The sequence below is a fragment of the Dermacentor andersoni genome, chromosome 3 (assembly GCF_023375885.2).
Source record: "Dermacentor andersoni chromosome 3, qqDerAnde1_hic_scaffold, whole genome shotgun sequence".
Taxonomy (NCBI): domain Eukaryota; kingdom Metazoa; phylum Arthropoda; class Arachnida; order Ixodida; family Ixodidae; genus Dermacentor; species Dermacentor andersoni.
Genome location: NC_092816.1, coordinates 29,425,734 through 29,447,563, shown reverse-complemented (window position 1 = coordinate 29,447,563; position 21,830 = coordinate 29,425,734). Strand labels below are relative to the sequence as shown.

At 47.0% G+C, this 21,830-nt stretch overlaps 2 protein-coding genes across 6 annotated transcripts in view; one reads left to right on the top strand and one right to left on the bottom strand.

The window, feature by feature from the left end:
- Positions 1-19,227, top strand: part of HPS4 (Hermansky-Pudlak syndrome 4 protein) — a 48,661-nt gene extending 29,434 nt beyond the window's left edge. For 4 of the 5 annotated variants that reach the window (XM_050168174.3, XM_055065164.2, XM_055065160.2 and 1 more), the window contains 6 exons: positions 567-661; positions 11,431-11,500; positions 11,966-13,366; positions 14,821-14,953; positions 16,166-16,271; positions 18,929-19,227. In XM_050168174.3, coding sequence (XP_050024131.2) covers positions 567-661; positions 11,431-11,500; positions 11,966-13,366; positions 14,821-14,953; positions 16,166-16,271; positions 18,929-19,034 — 1,911 coding nt within the window. In that variant the 3' untranslated portion in view covers positions 19,035-19,227. The remainder of the gene's footprint in view (positions 1-566; positions 662-11,430; positions 11,501-11,965; positions 13,367-14,820; positions 14,954-16,165; positions 16,272-18,928) is intronic. The other variant, XM_055065162.2, reaches the window with a different exon arrangement.
- On the bottom strand, positions 19,195-21,780 carry LOC126518334 (telomere length regulation protein TEL2 homolog). Its single transcript, XM_050168186.3, has one exon. It carries the CDS (start codon positions 21,614-21,616, stop codon positions 19,214-19,216), a length of 2,403 nt encoding a protein of 800 aa, XP_050024143.2. The 5' UTR covers positions 21,617-21,780; the 3' UTR covers positions 19,195-19,213.
- Between the last annotated feature and the right edge of the window lie 50 nt (positions 21,781-21,830).

Sequence of the window (21,830 nt, the reverse complement as noted above, 5' to 3'; positions counted from 1 at the left end):
GGTGTGTCGGTATCAACGCCGTTAGCGTTCGACGGAACGCTCGCCTGCGTCCGAGAAACTGCCAGGGATTCTCGTCCGCCGCACCGTGCCCGATGGGCTTGCCACTTATTTTTCATTAGACACTTATTTGTTAGACACTTATTTCGACAACGCGGCAAGAAGATGACCGTGTTATCAAAATGAGAGTGTTCTGTATTGCTGGAAAGTAAAAGCCAACTAACTCAGCTGAGAACCGTCCTTCTCATTGTTCTCAATCATTTCAGGGAGTAGGGTATTTAACTTGTCATGCCACGTTCGTTGTCCTCGAGGCACTCTAGTTGCTCGTTATTGTGTGTGCCTGCGTATAATGCATGAATGCTTCACCTCATACGTCACCTTCGTGATCTGGGGTAGCAAGCTGGGCGTTGGCCAGGCAAATCTAGCATCCATCTCTCGTTGTTCTCATGCTGCCGAATGCTCTTACTTGAACATCCTCCTATCGCTTTTTTTCTTTGTTGCGTGCGGATTTCATACGTTAATGTTTCACGGTTTCGTGTTAAACACGTGTTGTGCTTCTACTTCTACAGGCGGCGTCTAACGTCTTCACGAAGGGTTACGCACATCTTGAGGAACTGCAGAAGATGCCCGGTGTCCTCGCCAGCTGCGTTATTTTTAACGGAAGGTGAGTTTAAGGTCTCTTCCGACACAATGTAAAAGAAAGATTGATGCGTTGGTTCGGTGTTCTGAGAAGATAACAGACTGCCTCCATGTAAAGCGGGCTTTTCCGCACGGGTACTCTTATTGGGGAGGAGCCAGTTCTGACGAAGTCCTTTTTGGGGAACTATGTACCAGACTTCTAGAAGGTGCTTCTCCTTCTTCGAGGATTTTCAATAAATATCTTTGTGTTACCGAATACTACACTATAAATAGCAATAGAAGGGAGTACTAAACATTGAATTCCGAAAAGTACCCTACTTAATAGACGAAAGTAATATTTTATTTCTTTGTTTATTTATTTTTATTTGTTTTTTACTCGAAACGTACTTTGCTGTGATAATCAAAACAAAGCAAAGAAAAATTAATATCGAAAACTTTATTAGCCTGCAGCAAAAGCCGTTTTTTGAAGCCAGCATCTGGCACTGAGCGCGGCCTCACAACAAATGTGAAGGTGTCTTATGACAGAGAGAGAGAGAGAGAGAGAAACAACTTTATTCGGTCCACTATAGACGTAAGCAAGCTCCACGTCACCTGGCTAGGCCCACTCGGGGACCATCAGGTGAAACCTGACGGCCCTCTCGCGAGCCCTCTGGACTGCCAGGATTTGAGAGGTCTGATCCTGGGCCTTAATTAACTTCATCATTTCCTCTTGAGTGAAAGGGGGACCGGCAGCGGCGCAGCCCCACAGGACATGTTCGAAGTCCGCATAATCACCACACAGAGGGCAGTCCGGGCTTGGGAACCGTTCGGGGTACATTGTGTGCAGCGCCGCGGGGCTCGGGTAAGTGCTTGTTTGCAGAAGCCTTAGAGTGACTGCCTGGGCCCTGCACAACGAGGAGTGCGGCGAAGGTAGGAGTCTTCTTGACAGATAATTATATTTGCAGATTTCGTTGTACGAGCAGAGAGGCTCGGGTCGCCCAGGAGAGGACGCGTTGCCCAGCGCACGGTCAGTCAAACCTCGTGCAGCCGAGTGCGCCTCCTCGTTGGGGTTGATCGAGGCACCCTCAATGGTTCCAAGGTGCGCAGGGAACCAAGCCAACGAGTGATGTTTCATGTCTTTGGCATTTTGGATGATACGTAGGGCCTGGGGAGCCACCATTCCCATCTGAAAGGCCCTGACAGCGGCCTTGGAATCAGAATAAATCGTGTCATGTACACTGTCCGTTAATGCAAGAGCAATAGCAACCTGCTCTGCAACGCTGGAATTAGAAGTGCGGACGGTAGCGCAGCTAAGGATTTTAGAATCACCGTCGATGACCACTGAGGAGAAGGCCTCTTCTTGAACATACGAAGCAGCGTCTACGAAGCATGTTCGGTCCTTGTTCAAGCGGGCACTGGCGAGCAGAGCTTTACCCCTGGCTCGTCTTCGTCCTTCGTTGTAGGTGGGATGCATATTTCGTGGCAACCGGTGTATGTAAATCTTGGACCTTACGTCGCTAGGCAGCTTCACAGCGTCGAGACTGACGACCGTGGGGTTACGTCCCGGCTTGCCAAGTATGGCTCGGCCCGCAGGGGTACCGGAAAGTCTGACAAACTGGGAAAATTCTTGGGCTTCAACGATTTCTTCGAACGTGTTGTGAATTCCCAAATTGAGGAGGTCTTTTGTGTGCGTTCGGATGGGAAGGCCGAGGGCAAGCTTGAAGGCTCTTCTGATTAGGGCATTGATCTTGTTGCGCTCCGATACGAGCCAGTTGTGCATAGCCCCTGAATAAGCGAGGTGGCATAACACGAAGGCGTGGATAATCCGGATCAGATTGTCTTCCTTGATTCCGCGGTACCTGTTGGCGATTCTTCGGATCAGGCCGAGGGCGCTTTCGGTCTTGGAACAAATGCGTTTGAGGGCGGCTCCATTGGCCCCGTTCGACTCGATAAACATTCCTAGGACCCTGATAGTGTCTACCCGCGGTACTAGGGAGCCCTTACCGGTGAGTAACGTAATGCGGCTCTCTGTTGCTGGCTTCCAGGACCGGTGTGAACCGCCTCTGGGCCTCTTCTTGTAGAGAAAGAGCTCGGATTTAGCGGGCGAGCACCTTAGCCCGGTGGGGATAAGATACCGCTCCGTCACATCGATGGCCTCTTGCAAAGCACCCTCGACCTGCCCTTCACATCCACTGGAGCGCCAGATGGTGATGTCATCCGCGTAGATCGTGTGGTTAATGTTCGAGATTTTGTTCAAGGCCCTCGACAGGTTGATCAGGGAGATGTTGAACAGCGTCGGAGAGATCACCGCCCCCTGAGGTGTTCCTTTTGGCCCAAGCTGGATTTCGTGGGTCAAAAACTCGTCAATCTTGAGTCTAGTGGACCTTGAGGAAAGGAAGGAGCGCACGAAATTGTACGCCCGTTTGCCAACGTTACACTCTGTCAGGCTCTGGAGAATAAAGGCGTGCGATATGTTGTCAAAAGCCTTTTCCAGATCCAAGCCGAGAATTGCCTTAGTGTCGGCGGAGGTAGAGTCAATGATCTGGTGCTTGATCAGTCTCATGGCGTCCTGAGTCGAAAGCCCCGACCGAAAGCCAATCATGTTGTGTGTATAGCATTCGTTAGACTCGAGATGGTCAGTGAGGCTGTTAAGCATGGCGTGCTCGGCTATCTTTCCAACACACGACGTCAGGGAGATGGGCCTTAGATTGTCGATGCTCGGCGCCTTACCTGGCTTCGGTATGAGTACTGTGTGGGCTGCTTTCCAGCTCTTGGGAATGAGGCCGCTGCACCAGGTATCATTCATCTTGTGCGTAAGGAACTCGATTGAGGCGTCGTCGAGATGCTTGAGCATTTTGTTGGTGATCCCGTCGGGCCCAGGGGCAGATCTGCCGTTGAGGGATGCGAGAACTCGCTTGACCTCAGCCACGGTCAAATCCTCGTCCATAGATGGTACGTCACGCCCTTCGTACTCGGGAAACTGGGGGGGCACCGGATCGTCCGTGGCCTCCAGGTACTTGTCTATGAGGTGCTCCGTGACTGCCTCATCTGGAGTCGAGTCGGTCGCCAAATGGACAGCTTTCGCCAAAGCTCTCTTCTGGTTGGATTTGGTGTTGCCATCGTGCAGTAGGTGCCTAAGGAGACCCCAGCTTTTACCGTTCTTGAGCTGGCCCTCCACCGAGTCGCACAGCTCGTCCCATTGCTGCTTGCATAGCACCTTGCAATGAGCCTCTATCATCTTGTTTATATCGGAAATTTTCTTGCGTAGTCTTCTGTTATGGCGCTGAGTCTTCCATCTCGCGAGCAGTGCCTGCTTGGCTTCCAATAGATGCGCCAGCCTACTGTCCATCCTGTCCACCTCCAGATCGGTTGTCACCTCCTTGGTGGCTCTAGCCGCATCCTTCTTTATCTCGTCGCACCAAGAGTCTAGGTCCATATCATCATTAAGGACGCGCTCGGAGCGGTTGGCTCGCAACAAGTCCCAGTCAGTGAACCTAAAGGTCCTCGTATTGTTACGGGCAGCCTTGATCACCGCTTCGATGATGCAATGATCGCTACCGAGGTCCATGGCTGTGTTGGTCCACTTGACGTTTTCCAGGTTCTTGACAAAGGTAAGATCCGGAGTCGTATCTCGGCACACCGAGTTCCCTCTCCTGGTTGGAAAGTCTTTATCGGTTATCAGCGTAAGATCTTCCTCCGTTGCCGCGTCCCATATGTCTCTACCCTTCTTGGTATTGGTACAATAGCCCCACGCCTGATGCTGAGCATTAAAATCCCCCATGACGACTAGAGGCTGACAGCCGGCCAAATGCACGGCCTTCTTGAGAATACCACCAGGCCTGGCTCTGTGAACGCTGGGTCTGCAGTAAACATTCAGTATGAAGATACTGTTTCTTCTTAAGCGCTGCGTAGGGGGGTCGACAAGGAGTTCGGCCATGACGTACTCGATCCCATTGTCCGCGTGACCAAGGTCTCGCTGAAGGCACGTGAACTTTTTACTGACCAGGATAGCGACCCCCCTTCCTCCTTCAGTGGAAGCCACCGTAAGGAAACCGGGGAGCTTGATAGGTGATGATGTGATCGTTTCTTGCAAGGCGATTACTTGGGGTTTCTCTTTTACGCTTTTTAGGTATTGTCGCAGGGTCGCCCGTTTGCTGACGAACCCTGCGCAATTCCACTGCCACATTGTTATGACGTTAGTTCCGTTATCCATGTTTGGGCTTGGGAATGGATTGCGAAAGTGCCGCATTCATAATGGCACCCTCCGTTGGTGAGGCAATGACGCTGTGCAACTTTGGGACTTGTGCTGTAGATGTGCTTGGCAAAGATGCGTGGCTGGTCCCCTCCAGCCTAAGTATTCTAGCGCTGAGGGCGACCAGGCCCAGCTGAGGGTGCGCGATCATTTCTTGTACGTGAGAGAGACCTGTCTGTATGTTGGAGATGGCGTTCTTGAGATCAGACAGGAGTTCTACCATTTCGTCTCCCCTTGAGTCATCCAGGGCACGCCGCTTCACTGCAACCGTCTTGGGATGGGCCTCCACTGTGTCCATGGCCGAAGAGCGTGCGGCAGGCTGAGAAGCTGGCTGTGTGAGCGCCAATCTTCGTATTTCCGCCATCTCGGCGGCTAGCCGACTGATTTCCTGCTTGAACAGAGCGTTTTCCTTCCTAAGACTATCATTGGCACGCCTAAGTTCTTCGAGCTCATTCGTGAGACGCAGGTCGTGCGAGTCTTGAGAGTTGAACGCCTGCGTTTGGTTGCCACGGGCCCTATCGGCTCACGTTAGAGAGGACTTGCCTTTACCGCCGTTGGGGGTCTTCGGACGTGAGCTGTTGGATGAGTCGCTCTCAGTACGGGACTTGGAGCAGCTTCTGGAGCTGGAGCGCGCTGGAGAAGGCGATGTGATTCGCGATCTCGAGGTAGAGCGACTTCTGGAGCCCCGTCGGCTTGTAGAGCGGCTTCTCGAGCGCAAGCGTCTTCTGCCCCTAAGGTTGGTGCTGGATGAGGCTTGCGGATCGGAGGATCGAACGATCGACGGCGTGGGGAGCTGCTCTTGCTGCCTGGCACGCTCGAAGCGTCGTCGGCGATCAATGTATGGCGTCTTGAATCTATGCGCACACTCTTTGCCGGCTGTAAGGTGCGAACCGCCGCATATCTTGCATTTTGGTGTGCATTGATGCTACTCATCTGGATTTGGCAGGCTGCATCCCCGACAGATGACGTCGCTCGGTGTTGGACATACATCGGCGCGATGCCCGAGTCTTCCGCAGGCGTGGCATACGTCCACTTGCTTTCGATATAGGGAACATTTCATCAGGAGCGTTCCGTACCTGACAAAATTCGGTACCCGCTGCCCGTCAAAGGCGATGATGATGGTCCCAGTCTGAGCGATTCTCTTGGCTGCTAGTGCAAGAGGATTGTTCTGGTTAACAATCTTGCCATCCACCGTCGCTGGGTCGTCTTGTAACGGTATGCCACGAATGACCCCCTTGCACGTGGAGTGCGGGGCTGTCTCGTACGCGCAGAGTTCGTGGATCTTGCCTGTGATTCGGATTTGCTTGATGCGGGCATATCGATCGGCATTCTCTCGTCTGGGAGTGCTGGCCACCATGATGTTTTGCTGTAAGTTCGGGCACAGAGTGTCTTGTGTGAGCTCGTGCTGGCTGATGCCGGAGGCTGCAAGTATTGCGTCAGCCACCGTGGCCGCTCCAATTTTGGAAATATTCAGCCCACCTCTTGGTCTAATAACGATCTTCGTGTCTTCTTTGGGAAGAACAGGCATTCGGCTTGCCCTAATAATCTTGGTCTTCAGCGCTGCGCCGCTAGACTTGTAGCTGTGGGGAGCCAAAGGCGTCGCCATGGCGTTCGGGTTAGCTTCCCGCGATTTGGCGCCAGCTCTTCTAGCACCTGCGGTTTGCCATCCCTGCTCTTGAGTGACTTCCTCCGGGAGAATATTTTCTCCCTCTACTTGATATTCCATGATGGTAGCGGACGAGTGGCACTGAGCCGCCCCGGAGGCCAAGGCGTGGTCTCCGAAGTGCTCGTTTGACGCCGCCAACGGATGCACAGGAATGTCCGTAAAATGGTGGAAAGTCACTCACTGTGGCAAAAGGGTATCCACGTGGTCCTTACAACTTCACGGAAAAGATACGCACAAATAAACATTGGCTCGCGACGATTAAATACAAGAAAAGCTGGGGAAATGCGGGAACCGAAGAACGCGTCTAGACTCGCCGCCTTCTTCTTCTTTAAAAAATTTAGTACGAAATATTAGGGAATAAATGTATTCAAGTTAAGATGCCTAGTGTTCGAAGTACTTGCAAGATACACCAATTTATTCTCAAAGGCATTTAAGGTACAGTGAATCTGTCAGAGTGATTAGGTTGCATACAGTCGGCCACAAAAGTTTAGGGGGCACGGGTTCCACGGTCAATGTGAAATTAAAAAAATAAAATAAAATCAGATTCTGGCGTCCTACGTCCCAAATCCACAATTTGATTATGAGGCGCGCCGTTAGTTGGGGACTTCGAATTACTTTGGCTACCCGGGGTTCCTTAACGTGTATCGTCCCCATCAAAATGCGGTCACCGCAGCCGGGATTTGATCCCGCTACCTCATGCTTAGCAGCGCAACGCCATGGCCATTAAGCCACCATAGCGGGTAAACGTGAATTTCTACTGTGTTAAGGCGTGGCGCTTCCATTTCCACAGCTGCCCTTTTCACCACCGTGGACTCTTCCCAACTGGATCAGCTTTCCGTCGTTGCAAGACGCAGATGTCGTTTAAAATTCAGAACTGGGCACGCAGAAGCAACCGTGTAAGGCGGCGCCTGTGCTCTCCCAAATGCGCTGCAGCGACACGGCGCATCTTCGGGTGCCGAAATACACAAGTAAATTGCTGTTTTGCTGCAGCTGTAAATTACAGGCGAAGACCGCACTACGATGACATCGCACTTCGCGTGAATGCCGCTGATGAAGGGTACACATTTGGGCGGGTTGGTTCACGATTACGAAACAGCGCTATGTACGACGGAGCGAAGAGAATTAAGGTCGCAGACCACATGCAGCGCCGGCTAACAACCAAATGTTTTCATTTCTTCAGTCAGCATATGTATACTCTACCACTCTCGCGAAAAACAGAAAAAAAGAAGAGGTACAGGAATTCAGCATGCGCAGGGGTAATAAGTTGTAATCAATGAGACAGGAAAGCTATCTCCTTCGGAAGGAGTGAAATCGAGGGGAGGCTTACACATGCGTCGCCACACTTACGGATGTGAAAGGCTTCAGAAATAAGACGTGCGCGTTCATCGTGGTATTTTGACAAGAAAGTCAAATCTTTAAAAGACGGCTTGCAGCCCCATTCATTGCAACGCAGTGACGACTGATTATCTCTATAGCTTGTTTTCGAACCGCGTCAGTAACTGCGTGGCCATTGACGCGGTCATTGACCATTGGTGCGCCAATGACCGCATGCTCGAACACTCAAACAAGAATCAAGAATCAAGAATCAAGAAGTCTTTATTGAGTAACACAAACAAAATGTATACACAGATATTTGGACCGATAGCCAATGAGGCTAGTAAGCGGTCCAATACAAAATAACATATAGGACAGCAATCACAAACACATTGAAGAAAAAACTAACTTTGTAGCCTTGCTTCCATTCCCAAAAAATGTTTCTTGCATGTCAGTTTGAAATTCCTAGCTTGCTTTACTTCAATTGGCAACGAGTTCCAAATTTTCGCTCCTGTAAATTCTATTCGTCTTTCTCCGTACGCATTATGGCAAATAGGAAGGTTAAAATTGCCATTGCTGGCTTGTCTAGTGTTGCGGACGGGAATACTGAATGCACCAAGAGGTAAGGGGTAGTTGGTATTTATAATATTATTAACCATAAGAGCTATTTTGTAATCGCGTAAGGTTGTGAATGACATGATTTGCATTGCGTCAAAAATGTTATTGTTAGAACTATTCGAAGAAGGTAATCCCATGGTTTTCAAGGCACGTTTTTGTAGTCTTAGCAATGGTGTTAAATACGTTTTGTATGTGATTCCCCATGATTCACTGCAATAACTGAGATGACTGTGACATAATGAAAAATACAGTGATCTAAGAATAGCAGGTGGAAAGTGCCGCCGTGCCTTAGACAAGGTAAAACAACCGTACGCAACCTTTTTACACACACTGTGCACCTGTTCCTTCCAAGACAAGTGGCAGTCGAACATGACCCCTAAATATTTAAAAGAAGACACACTATCAATAACATTGTTGTCAACACATATAGAAAAATCACTTAATTCAATACACTTTTGTTTTGAACGAAAAATAACATATTTAGTTTTTTCAGTGTTTAAAGTTAGATGATTATTACGAAACCAGGTCGAGATACGTTGGAGTTCATTGTTAATAGGATTTTCTATTGACTCAAGTGAGTTGCCAGTAAAGATAAGTGCAGTGTCATCCGCATACATCAAAATTTGAGAACACTGTATTGCATTGGGGAGGTCATTAATAAAGAGCGAAAATAAAAGCGGTCCCAGAACTGACCCCTGGGGTACACCACACGTAACAGTTTGGTATGCAGACTTGAACTGTTTGAGGACAACTTGCTGCTGTCGTGAAGAAAGATAACTTTTAAAGAATTCAAGGGCCCCGCTACGCACACCATATGCTTCCAGTTTCATTAAAAGAATGGAGTGTGAAACTGTGTCGAAAGCTTTTTTGATGTCTATAAATACGCTTACAGCAACATTATGGTTATGAAGAGCAGATAGGATAAGCTGTGATAGAGTAACTACAGCCGTGGACGTGGACCTGCTAGAAACAAATCCGTGTTGCTGAGGACAAATAATATGATTAACATCAAGAAAGGTTTTCAGTTGGAAAGCAATTAATTTTTCAAAAATGGTATTGACGACACTCAGTACAGATATTGGCCTGTAACTAGACGGGTTGTTAGGGTCACCAGTTTTAAATATCGGAACAACTTTTGCAACTTTTAAAGTATCGGGGTATAAGCTAGAGTGTATCGCATGATTGAATATTCTGCACAAAGGAACACAAAACAAATCAATCTTGTCCTTGATTACCTTAGCCATTATGCCGTCTGGCCCGGCCGCTTTATTCGTGGGCATGTTCGCCACAACACTTGCAACTTCATCGCTAGTAATGTTCGAGAAACTGAATTCATTATTAATACATCGAGGTATGTCGGATGTCACTGAAGCTAAGGGAGTAGGTTGCGCACTGTTCTGACCGTATGTTGTGAAGAACTGATTAAACTGGTCTGCAGTCTCTATTGACAAGTTGACAGGAACAATCTGTTTTCTTTTAGCTGTTCCCGTAACAAGGTTCAGAAACAAGCTAGAGATAGTAAATTGCATCTGCGTTGCAATGCATGGTGCTGCAAGCCGTCTTTTAAAGATCCGACTTTCTTGTCGAAATACCACGATGAACGCGCGCGTCTTACTTCTGAAGCCTTTCACATCCGTAAGAGGGGCGACGCATGTGTAAGCCTCCCCTCGATTTCACTCCTTCCGAAAGAGATAGCTTTCCTGTCTCATTGATTACAATTTATTGCCCAAGCGCATGCTAAATATCTGTTCTTATCGTTTTCTTTCTTTGTGTGTTTTGTTATTGGCGATAGTAGTATAGAGTACATATATATGCTGAATGAAAGAATAAAAACACTTAGTTGTTAGTCAGCGCTGTCATCTGTGTCCTTCTCTTCGTCCCGTCCTTTAGCGCTGTTTTCTGCTCATTACCGCTGATGTATCCAGGTGTCGGCAAAAAAGGCCAACCGAACGATGGTCGTCGTTCCTTATCTTGCACACTCGTCGTTGTTAATTTCTGCCTTGTCCGCGCACAGCGAATCTCAACGTTAGCGCTAGCAACTACTGAATATATAAGTCGGGTGCAAGCGCTTCTCAAGTGGGCGAACAAAAGAAGGAAGGAGGCGATCGGACAAAGAAAGCCCATTGGAAGGCCACACGCACGTTCTCTGATGCTCAGCTGTTATACTGTGGTTATTATTTACTCATTTATTTACTTTGGGTGCCGTTATGGGGTTACAGACAGGGGTGATAAGCTCAAATTATGTTCAAAGTGGGTCTTGAAAGAAGTGTGATCACGGTTGTCGGCGATGGGACAAGTGATTTCATTCAGATGACATCTTCGGCACGAACGAACGGGAGCATGTTGGTATGGCAGAATGGCATTCGAACTTGTAATTGATGGTCGACTTGAGATGAAACAAAGCAGGAATTCGAGAACGGTGTGTTCTTTAGCTCGGGGTTGGTAGAATAGACCTTATGTAAAATACATTATTATTATTACTTGAAAAAAAAAAACTTTGACCACCAGAAGGTTATCATGCCCGTAGAACCACCAGTTTAAAGCAGAATGTTCCTATAGAATCTGATGATCAGTACTCGAACAAGGAGTGTCGCTGGAGACAACGTTTTGACAGGGGTGATTGTCTTCCTCAGGGCAGCAACTGCTTTCCCTGGCAGCGTTTTCAGCAGCAGAAGATGATGGAACGACAGGAGTGCCCATGATGTACTTAGCACACGTAGGTAAACGCTGCTAAGGAAAGCACACGTCATCCTGGGAAGGACGAGTCCCCTTGTTGAAACGTTGGCTTTGGCGGCACTTCTTGTTCGACTACTGCTCATCGCTTCAAGCCTCCATATTTCTGAAAACTTCTGTCTCGCTCGAATTTCTTTAGAATCTGGGTGCTGCAACGCAGGAAATTGCTGCCAGTCCTTACGTTCTATTTCACCCGTCTTGTATAAATCCTGCATGAACTGTTTTCTTTCAGAGTGCTGGCAAGTCAGTTCACCCCTGAAATAACGCAGCTCCTGCTCCTGGCGGCTACCTCGAAGGAAAGAGTAAGTGAGATACGTATATAAGGTGAAAAGTAGTATTCATCTTAGGGTCCTGTCGGTCCTGCCATGATCTCCGAGGCAACTGTCTACAATAACAGTAAGGACATAAATTGCAATGCCAGCTTATAGACGCAAGCAGCTTGGGTTGCTTCTGCAAGGCTTACAAACGGGATTATTGACTCGAGTCTTTAAAAGCTCGTAGTATTCTGTGAAATAACACATTGTCTTCTTATAATATACTTAAACATTCGTTGAATTACTATAGATCTCGGTTAAATGTACAGTTCACGGAAAAATAGGTGAGAGAGACCGTTCGATCAGTGCCTCAAATCTGCACGTCCTTATTCCTCAGCTTTTTCATTAGTTTCGGCACACATATGGCGTCTCTATAAGCCAGACCACCTTCGCCTTGCATTGCTTCAAGAGCAAATAGCTAACATATTGAATTGTCTCTCTCTTTTCTCACAGCTGGCAATGCAGGACGTCCCCGTGAAATATCCTATACCCCCCGCCGTGCGCGTAGTGAACGTCTATCTGGAGGCTTCGTGGCTCAAGGACCTGGCCATCATCAATAAGCAGTCTAACGAGAGCCCCAAGGAGCTCGACAAGTACGTCGACGAAGACGCCGCGGACGACGAGGAAAGCTTGTCGCGGAGCGCTAACCTTATCCAGGAACAGGACACCCACGATGACGGCACGCACCAGCTGCCAGCTCCGGAGGACAAGGAACCCGAAAGGGCTGACTCGCTCAGCGACGTCGACTCGGCCATGTCGTCGCAGACGACCAACCAGTCGTCCCCATCCGCCCCGCTCGCATCAACCATACTGCAGGCGACGGGAAAGCGGAGCCTGCCCGACAGTGACTTCCTCTCGGACTTCGATTCGGCCGAAGACACGTCGGACGGCGCGGGACCCGATGCTTGTCTGAGGCGCCTCGCTGACCTCCAGTACACGGTCGCAGATTGTCTCAGAATCTCCCAGGAAAACTTGGCGACGGACAGCACACGGAGACGACGGTCGTCCTACAGGAACTCCAAGAGGAACCTGAGGAAGTACGTGTCCAGACCGGACTTGAATCGCGTCCTGAAGGACATCGAAGAAGTGCAAGGCCAGGAGTGCACCGCCGCTGCGACACCGTATCGCCACGACCCAGACGCCAACGTCTTTCAGGACTATGACGCCGGCATGGGGTTCGACGCGGCGGGACTGTTCTACCAGGCGCAGACGATGGTCCCGCCAACTGTTATCAGTCACCCTAAGAGCCAAAGGACGAAGGACACTGCTGTGACGTCAGATGAGGTCACGACGTGCCAGTCGCACAATCAGATCCTGTTCGGCCTGTACAGAAGGAAGTTTCAGCGGGCGTTGACAAAATTTGGTGAAGCGTGCTCCTCCCTTAGCAGAAGTAAGGAAGGACTGCCTGGAAAGAAAAGCCTGCTTGCAGCTCTGCACAAAACGTATGTTAGGCCGCCTGAGTCCAAAGCGGCTAAAGCAGAACAGGATGCCCCAAAGGAGAACATTCTGAACACATTTGACCTGCCACCGGTGGTTCAGGTTGAACTGGGCGAAGCACTTGACGTTCCCATGGAGAACTCCAACAAACCCTTCAGAAAACACAAGGACGATGGTGGTGGCCTCCTTCATCTGTACAGCACACATGCGCCTGAACAACCAGAAAATGGAAGTGAAGAAGTATGTAGTGCTGAGGATTTTAGACGATGTACTGTGCTCAGTGACGACGATATAAGGACAGACACTCAGTGCGAGTTGAGGAGGACAACATTGTTCGTACAAAGGTACTGCAACATGGCGTGTCTGGTGTTGCTGGCCGATGCTGCAGAAGAGAATGAAGATTTCATCTATTCACTGGTGAGCATTTATCAACTAAAATAATGCATAGTTGGCTAAGCACCAGAAGCAGAAACATTCGCAATCTGTTCCTATAACTCACACACACATTATGAATGCTTCTGGTCAATGTGAGGATTATAGAGCGTGAAAAAGACAAGGATGAAAGGGAGACGTGACACACACAGCTGCTATACTTACAACAATCTTTCTATACCACTTGCAACAATATTGCAACAAACAGTCAATGCGGTAGCCGTTCGGTAGTGTTGATGTACTCTAGAGACTAACTCCCGTATTCAGAAATGCATCTTAACTTGAAGCCCATACTTGACTTGATCTAAGTGACGCCTATCGTGAACGCACCAAAGGAAACGCAGTGAGCGTCTTTGGGAACGTTAATGCCAGGCGTCATTTAAATCAAGTAAAGCATGGGCTTCGAGTTAAGTTGCATTTCTGAATACGGGGGTAAGATGAACACCCACTCTCTTAAGTATTGCACTTTTGTTCTCCTAACCCACCCCTGCCTATAACAATTTAAATACTTGGAAAACAAAGCAAGAAAAATCTTCAAATAGCCTCAAACAATGGTGAAAGCATTATATGACCAATCTTGAAGAATTATCAGCATAAAACAAAGGTTCCCTAGCAACTGTATTCTGTATATTCAGCCAAATTACTGCCTCTCACAGCAGCTCCCTGCTGAATTGCAGGGGGGCTTCAAGACAACACATCTATAAATGCAGTAAAGCAGATTAGTAATTTAGTCACGTAGAAGTTGCATGCAATGGCGTAACACCTAACAACCCTGCAAAAGTATATTTATTTATGGCGGAAGCTTAGGCAATTTGCTTTTGCTTCGCCAGGCACATAATACAAACACTCTCTGTGTGAGGGCATTTGCATGTGATGGCACTAGAGACAGTATGCCATATACAAGGCACCACTCCCAACTACTTTCTATTTCTGTTTGTGACATTTATTTATTGAACTAAGTGATTAAAAAGGTAATTGAATTGGCTTTTTGGCTAGTTACAATTGACATTGTGATCAATAAGCAATCATCCAGTTAACAAACTAAATAAACTTTCAATTAATCAGCCTGTTTTTCAGCTGGCTCTACTTAAGTAAGTTTTCCATTGAGTTGGTACACCACTAAAGCAGCACACGTGTATAAATAAACTGCAGAAATAACTGTCAGGTAATGTGATCAACAAGAGTGGCAAACAAGGGAAGCTTCAACCAACGTTTCAACAAGGAGACTTGTAAGGTTGTAAGGAGACTTCAAGACAATTTGAGTATTTTTGTGCTTCATTAGCTTCGTTTTAAGTGGGATTTATATACAAGCACAAGTACAACAGCACTGAATGCTTGTCAAAGCCCCCTTACAATATTGAACAATTCTAACCTCCACCTTCTTGTCAACATCTGTCCTGTGACAAGTAAAGTGTCTGATATCAACCTAAATTTTCCAGTGGAGGAGATGCATAGCCGAACTCGGCGACTTGGAGGTGGCAGCAAGGAGCTGGCAGCAGCGAGACACCCAACCGGAAAATGCTAGAGCGTGCGCTGAAGTGTGCTACAATAGCAAGCTCAGTAGCGTCAGAGGTGAGAAGCACTTGCACTGGCGATGAAACCTTGTGAACTCGTGTCTTGTTCAAAGCGATGCTAAGAAGAAATGCCAAGTAAACCTAAATTGATTGATTAGACTCATGGGGTTCAACATCCCAAAGCTTCATATTAATCTTGGCAGACTTGGTTTCTTTAATGTGTACCTAAATCTAAGCACACAAGCATTTTTTGCACTTTGCCCCATTCAAGTGCAACTGCCACGGCTTGGAATCGAATCCATGACCTCACGTTCAGCAGCAGAACGTTGTAACCACTGTTCCACCACAGGAGGTAAAAAGAAAGTATACATTACACTTCTGGAACTGCAAATAGCCAAGCTTTGCTATGAGTCGAGGCTTGGTAAGGCAGATAATGGTGTGAAAACAGAAACGAAACCATGTGCAAATGTCTCCTTGAAATTCTCGCGTCTACTCCCCATGATGCCATAAATTTTGGATGAAAGATGCTGTGCTTTTTGGGACCCTCACTGATGCAGAAGCATAACATTTCAAAATTTAGTGCCTGAAGAGTACTGCAATTGTATTTTGTCCCTGCTTCATTTATCTACATTTTGATGAATATGTAGATGATGAATATGATGAATTAACTTCCTCTTATGTCAGGATACTGCCTGCTCCTTCATGTGCTCATTTGGACAGCAGTAGAAAGTGAGGACTGTGGCCTGTGGTAACATGAACCATATGTTCTTACTTCACTCTGTATTGTCACAAGCCATGCGCAATTGCAGTTGGTGATGCAGCCTGTACCATGCCATTCATCTCATTTAGTCTAAGAATTAATTGGAAACTGTGAAATATTCCACACACTCTTGTGCACACTGTACCTTCAGCGAGCTGTACAAAGCTTCCTTTTTTCTGTTTAGCTAATGCAGCTGTCATAAATGCTACTCTGGTGGCCACAAACTATTTCTTTGTTTAGAAATACAACAGTGCTAGACACACCCGCACATTGAAGACGCAGAAAAAAAGAGCTAATAGCACAACAGTGCATACGGACGGAAGTTGGACTACACACGTTACAAACAGCAAAATTTTGGAAATTGACAGTCATAAACTACAGATCAGTTGTAACCACCACATTCTTTTACAGAATGTTCAATTAACAGCAATCATTTATTCACTACAGGCTAAAGAAATGTACAGTGTTCATCCATTACCTTTTCCTGACCTAGCATGTTGTTCATTTCAGGTTCACTGCCAACGCTTGAGGAACACAAGCAGTGGCACTTCCGGTCGATACAGTGTGCACACGGAGAGTTCCTGAGGAGCAGTTGTATTAACAACATCAATGCATTGTAAGTTAGCAAAACGTGCCCACACCCTGTGCTCCAATCTTGTGTTGCTTTCAGTGCTTTACCACACGTGTTGCACAAGTGGTGCAAATGGATCAACCTGACATGGGCTGGAGTGTGCAGAATGCTAACTGTCAATATAAGGCCAGTTTTATAATGATCCCACTCAAGAAATCAGTTTAGCCAACACCACTTAAAATTAGGAAAGACCTCTGCATATCCTTCTTCCCACAGCTCTATCAGCATGCTGCATGGCACTAACATTTCGAAGTATTAGAGAGTTCCAGATTATCTGCATAGTTATTATCGTTTACGGACTACCGAGTTAGTGGAGCCATGGACAACAGCAGCAAAGCTCTCGGCGACATCTTGTGACGCTGTGTGCAATTACAATGTACCTGAAGAACGGTGTAGCAGGATTGTTCTTGCCAAAGTAAAATCATGAAAGGACTGCATGTTAACAGTTATATCGCTGCCAATGCTTTACACCAGCAGCGAAGTAGAATATGGTAGGTTGCTGCAGTATTATATCTGTGCAATCTCTGGTTAAGTCCTGCATCACAAGATGTCACTACCGGAATTGTGTCCCCCGATACACCTCTCCAGTGACCCGGCATTCCTCAAACACGCCCCCACCCCCCAAACTCTTATGCGTTTATGGACAAGCTAAAGCTCTTTTATCATGGATGGTGTTGCCTCAGCCCATTTAAAACGTGATGGAGCATAATATAAGGTACATTCATCAGATTATTCACATAAGTGAACTTCCTAAAATAAAAAATGACAAGAACTTATTTCACAAAAAGGCTACTGAGAGCATAAATTTATCCTCCCATTGTCAACCCAAAAGTGTGCTTTCTTGAGTGCCAAGATAGCAGACAAGTCCCATCGTTGAGGAACACACACCAGATTAGTTGATCCTGATATGAAAGAAAATGCAGATGACCACAAAAAAGTTATTAAGAATTGATCACTTCTTTCATGATCCCAGTTTGTACATCATAAGGTATTCCTACTTTACATTGTTTGATAGACTGACACTGGAAGAGGTGTCATGCAAAGGTGATTTTTTTCTTTTTTTCTCAGAAATTATTCTTAGCCGCAGAATTTGGTCCAGTTGACTACACATCATTTGCCGTATATAGCATTTAAAGTTCACATTTTAATCCAGCTTCATGTTTCAGAATGCGGAAGCAGCATCAACTGAATGATATGACACTTGTTCACTTTTACAGTGCAATATCTTTTTCTTTTTCTGCACTCCTTAGATGTTACTACTGTATTTGACACTTATGGAGCACACAGCAAGACATGAGAGGGTCTTCATTTACTTAACTTACTTGTTCATTAAATCTCCAGTAATAATCTACACTCTGCAATCTCAAAATAGACTTTTCCACAGTCCACAGATCAGAAAGTATATCTAGTCAATTCGGTGCACATTTGCAAGTTTTGACGAGGACATGAAGCGTCAATCCATGCCCACCCACAAAATATGCACTCACTGCGTCAAATTAAAACAACAAACACGCTTTCTCACATACAGAGCCATAAAAAAAGAAAGGTTCTTGAACATCGACAAGCAAAATTTACCAGAACATGCAACACATTAAACCTGAGGTCAGACAATTTATGTTTGTAACACAATCGACAACTGTGCCTTGTTGACCGTACAGTCTAGAGTTGATCGTGTTAGGGTCACACTTTTGCAAACACTAGGCACTGCTGTTCGTTGCCTTTTAACAACACTGCTTGGACGTCAAGACGGGGAAAGTCAGCTTGATGTGTTGGTGAAAATGTCAAATTTCCTGCCAGTCAATGAAGAAAGCTGCCGACACTTCTTAGTAGATGCAGTTTAGACAATAATGTTGGAACCAAGAACATTTTAACTGCATTGTCCGGGGCGTGAAGTCTTGTCCAGGCGATATGGGTAAGATCGGTCATTTAGAGCAAACATAAAATTAGAGTAGATGAGTAGAACAGCACTCAAAGGTAAAGCAAACTGCCCCCATAATGAATGGCACACGTTGTCTCAAAACGTCTTCACTTTGCAATGAGCAGGGTAGTGTGGCCCTTGACCAACACCACCATTGTGATCGAATAATGTCCCAGCAATTCTTGTTATAAAGAGCGGCTTGAGAAACACTTGCCTAAAGCAGATGCTAAAAGCACCTTAGCACAAAGTGATAGCCAAGAAACAGTGGAGAAGCATTACAATAGAGCAATGACTATGACTTGGCAGAGTCTATGGGACTAGTGCACCATGGTTTGAGTGTTACAGCCATAAGCAGAAAAATTTTTAGAGTTTGAGGTAGGCTTGGAAACCTGACCTCGTATGATCACACTTTCTTTGCGGCAGCTGATGTTACATATGAACATATCACTATCCATGTTTCTGGCCTCATGGCATATTCACTTGCCGCGATGGCTCAGTGGCTATGGCATTGCAGCGCTGAGCATGAGTTAAATCGTGGGTTCGATTCCTGGCTGCATTTAGATGCAGGCAGAAGGCAGTGTACCATGCAGAACAAACAAGCAGAACACTTGAGTACCATGCTTTGTTTTCGTGTTAAAGAACCCCAATAGGTCAAAGTTAATCTGGAGTCCTCCACTACAGAGTTAATCCACAATTTAATTTTAAATTTTATGCCATATTTCAGGTCACTTGGTAACACATGGATACAAGCAACCCAGTGTGAAGATCACGAGTGCTTCAAGGTGACAACTGACGACCCAAAGAATTTGCAACCAGCAAGTGTACTTTAAATCAGTTTGTTAGGGTAAACATCGCTTCATCATCACTTTAACATCAGTGCTGTTTCACATTGCCATCGCAACTGAATGTACATTGACAACCATAATTTCATTGTGTTCAGAGCAGAAAAAGAAGGAATAAAGCTGTCATAATAAACACGTACATGAGGAATGTAATAAAATGATGTACTTTATTTATCTGAAACTGGGAGCTCTTTGTTAACTTGTGACATCAGCAGCTGCAGAACTTGGGCTGCCTTTAGCTTGCAGACATCAAAAGGATCTTTCTCGATAACATACTGAAGCCACTCTCGAATCTCAACGAGTTCGTGCTCACCACTGGACAGCAGCAAGCTGGTTGGAATGGTGATGAATATTACTGACAGTGCAAACAGGACCGCATCACGAACACAGGCCTCTGTGTGGTACTTCAGGGCCGACACAAACTCCATGAGGCAGCGGGCCATGTGGGCACTCCTCGGGCAGTTGGCAGCCGAGTCTTGCACGATACCCAATGTGCAGATGAGACGTGCCAGAACAAAGCTGTCCTCGCCTAAAAGGTCAAATGTGTTCTCCTTCCTGTCATAGTAACTCATCAATGGGTAGAAGAAGAATCCAGCGACGTCGGAAAAGCGATTTTCGGCAGGCTTCACGATGGTTGTGGCACCCTTGCTGATGATTCGTGTCTTAGCCTTTACACGTTCCATCACGACAGATTGCCAGTGTGTGTCGGCCATGCTTGAAATGCTTTTTTCGGCTACTGGAGGCACAGCTGTAGGTGGTGATGCTAGCTGGTTGCTGGCCAGTGCAAGAACCTCCAGTATGTCCAGCCTCTGCCTGATGTTCAAGTGGGCCCCATAGAACTGCTCTGTCAGGTAAGTTGCAACAACCTTAGGACTGTTTACAGCCAAGGTAACCTGGGCGTGCTGTCTCAAGGGTACAAATCTGTCGAGGCCAAACTTGTCATCTAGGTAAAGAAGTATTTTGGCTAGTTCTTCAGCTACATCTGGTAATTCATCTTTACAAGTCTGAATCAAGCTAGCTACAGTCTGCAGGCAAGATTCAACCCAGTCTCTGTTTTCTTGATCTAGGAGCCCCTCCATGCAGTCGCGCAGGTACACAGGCTTTTTTACACCATGTGGCGTGTCGTGCGACATGTCAAAGGGCTCAAGGTCGTCATCACTATCCAGTTCAATGGTCATATTATCATTATTGGCCACATTGGCCTTCTCCGTTTCTTCTTCAATACTAACAGCTTCCTCCATACTTGCTTCGACAGGGTCTGACGGTTTAACAGTTATGTCTGTAAGTGACAACAGGTAGTTGACATCGTCGTTACAATTGTACTCGAAGTTAAGTTTTGGACCTTCTGGCTGAAGTACAGCGGAAAACTGCTCCGCTGTAATCATGCCGTATAATCGTACCCATTCATCTGGCGATGAAATATGGCTTTGTACGCCGTGCAGTAGCTTAGACATGAGGCCGTCAGCAGTGGTTTTGTCAAAGCTGGTCACCTTCAAGTGTCCAAGAGATATCATCAACGCACTCGTAAGATACTTCTGCTGTTCCTCACTCTGATGCTTCATGAATGTCTTGTCTCCCCAAACACTGAGGACCTCATTCACAAAGTCAAAGAATATCGGCCTCCTCCTGTCTGATGACGCAAGGTACCCAATGACATTCTGCAGCACAATTGCTTTGCTAAACGTTTTCATCAACGGCAGCTTCATGGTAAGAAAGAACTTAAGCCTGCTGTTTGTACAGACAGAATCAGCTAAAAACCAGTCGACGTGGTTGTAGTCGCGAAGAGCAGAAAGCAGCACAACAATCATGCTTTCCATACAGTCGTCTAGTGCGGAGGTGACAACTTTCACGCATACGCGCCGGAAAATAAAATCGCCTTCGCAACGGCGAACTAGCTTTGGAACGAGATGCTTCGCAAGAAGCTCCGATTGTCCAACGAGACACACTCGACCAAGAAGTCTGCTGAAAAACGTCACATGAACATCGGCACCACGGTCCACTTCATCGCGGGCGTAGCTCAAGGCTCCAAGGATGCTGTCGAAAAGGGACTCGAAGTACGCGTTCGTTGTCAGGCAGTTCGGAATATCCTGATCACGAATGTTGGCGATCCGTACGGGCAATGACACGAGGATGGTTAGAGCCGAGCACGACCATTCGCCGGAGTAGTCAGTGACGTTCCGGCGACACTGTCCGATCAGCAACCTGTGCAGGTAATTGCCTTGCACAAACTTGCTGAGAAGTGCAACAACCTTGTCGCGTCTGAAGCTCTTGTTGTAACGCTGAAGAGCGGACGCCAACACGAGAAGCAGGTCCTCAGGAGGACAGCGCATCACGACAGCGTCGTAAGCACTATCTTCCTCGGCGTTTCTCAACGTATTTGCGCTTAGGTTGTCAAGAAGAGAAGTTACGAAGTGACAGTAGAGGGAGGCGTCGGCACTGGAAAGGTTGGCCTCCGGAGGCAAGCCTAAGATCCTCTGGATTTCTTCCTTCTTGTCATTGATGGTGATATGGGACAGCAACTTACATGTGAGCTCAATGGCTTCAGAAGTGGAACTGGCGTTTTCACTCATGCTTCTTCGCTCGACTTTTCAGGCGGGTAACCACGCTTGTGCACCGTGACCAAGAGAAGCAGAAGACACAGGTCTATGGCAGTCACTTTCTCGCATGGTCGAACCGTAGAATACGAGACCGAACGCGCCGCACGTGAGCTACACGAGCCACAAAACACGCGAAAGCGGGTACCTAAACAAGACGCTGCATAGGCTGCACATTGTTGCCGAAATG

Coding starts and splice junctions, on each gene's coding strand:
- LOC126518334 (XM_050168186.3), bottom strand. CDS start 21,616: ATGAGTGAAAACGCCAGTTCCACTTCTGAAGCCATTGAGCTCACATGT.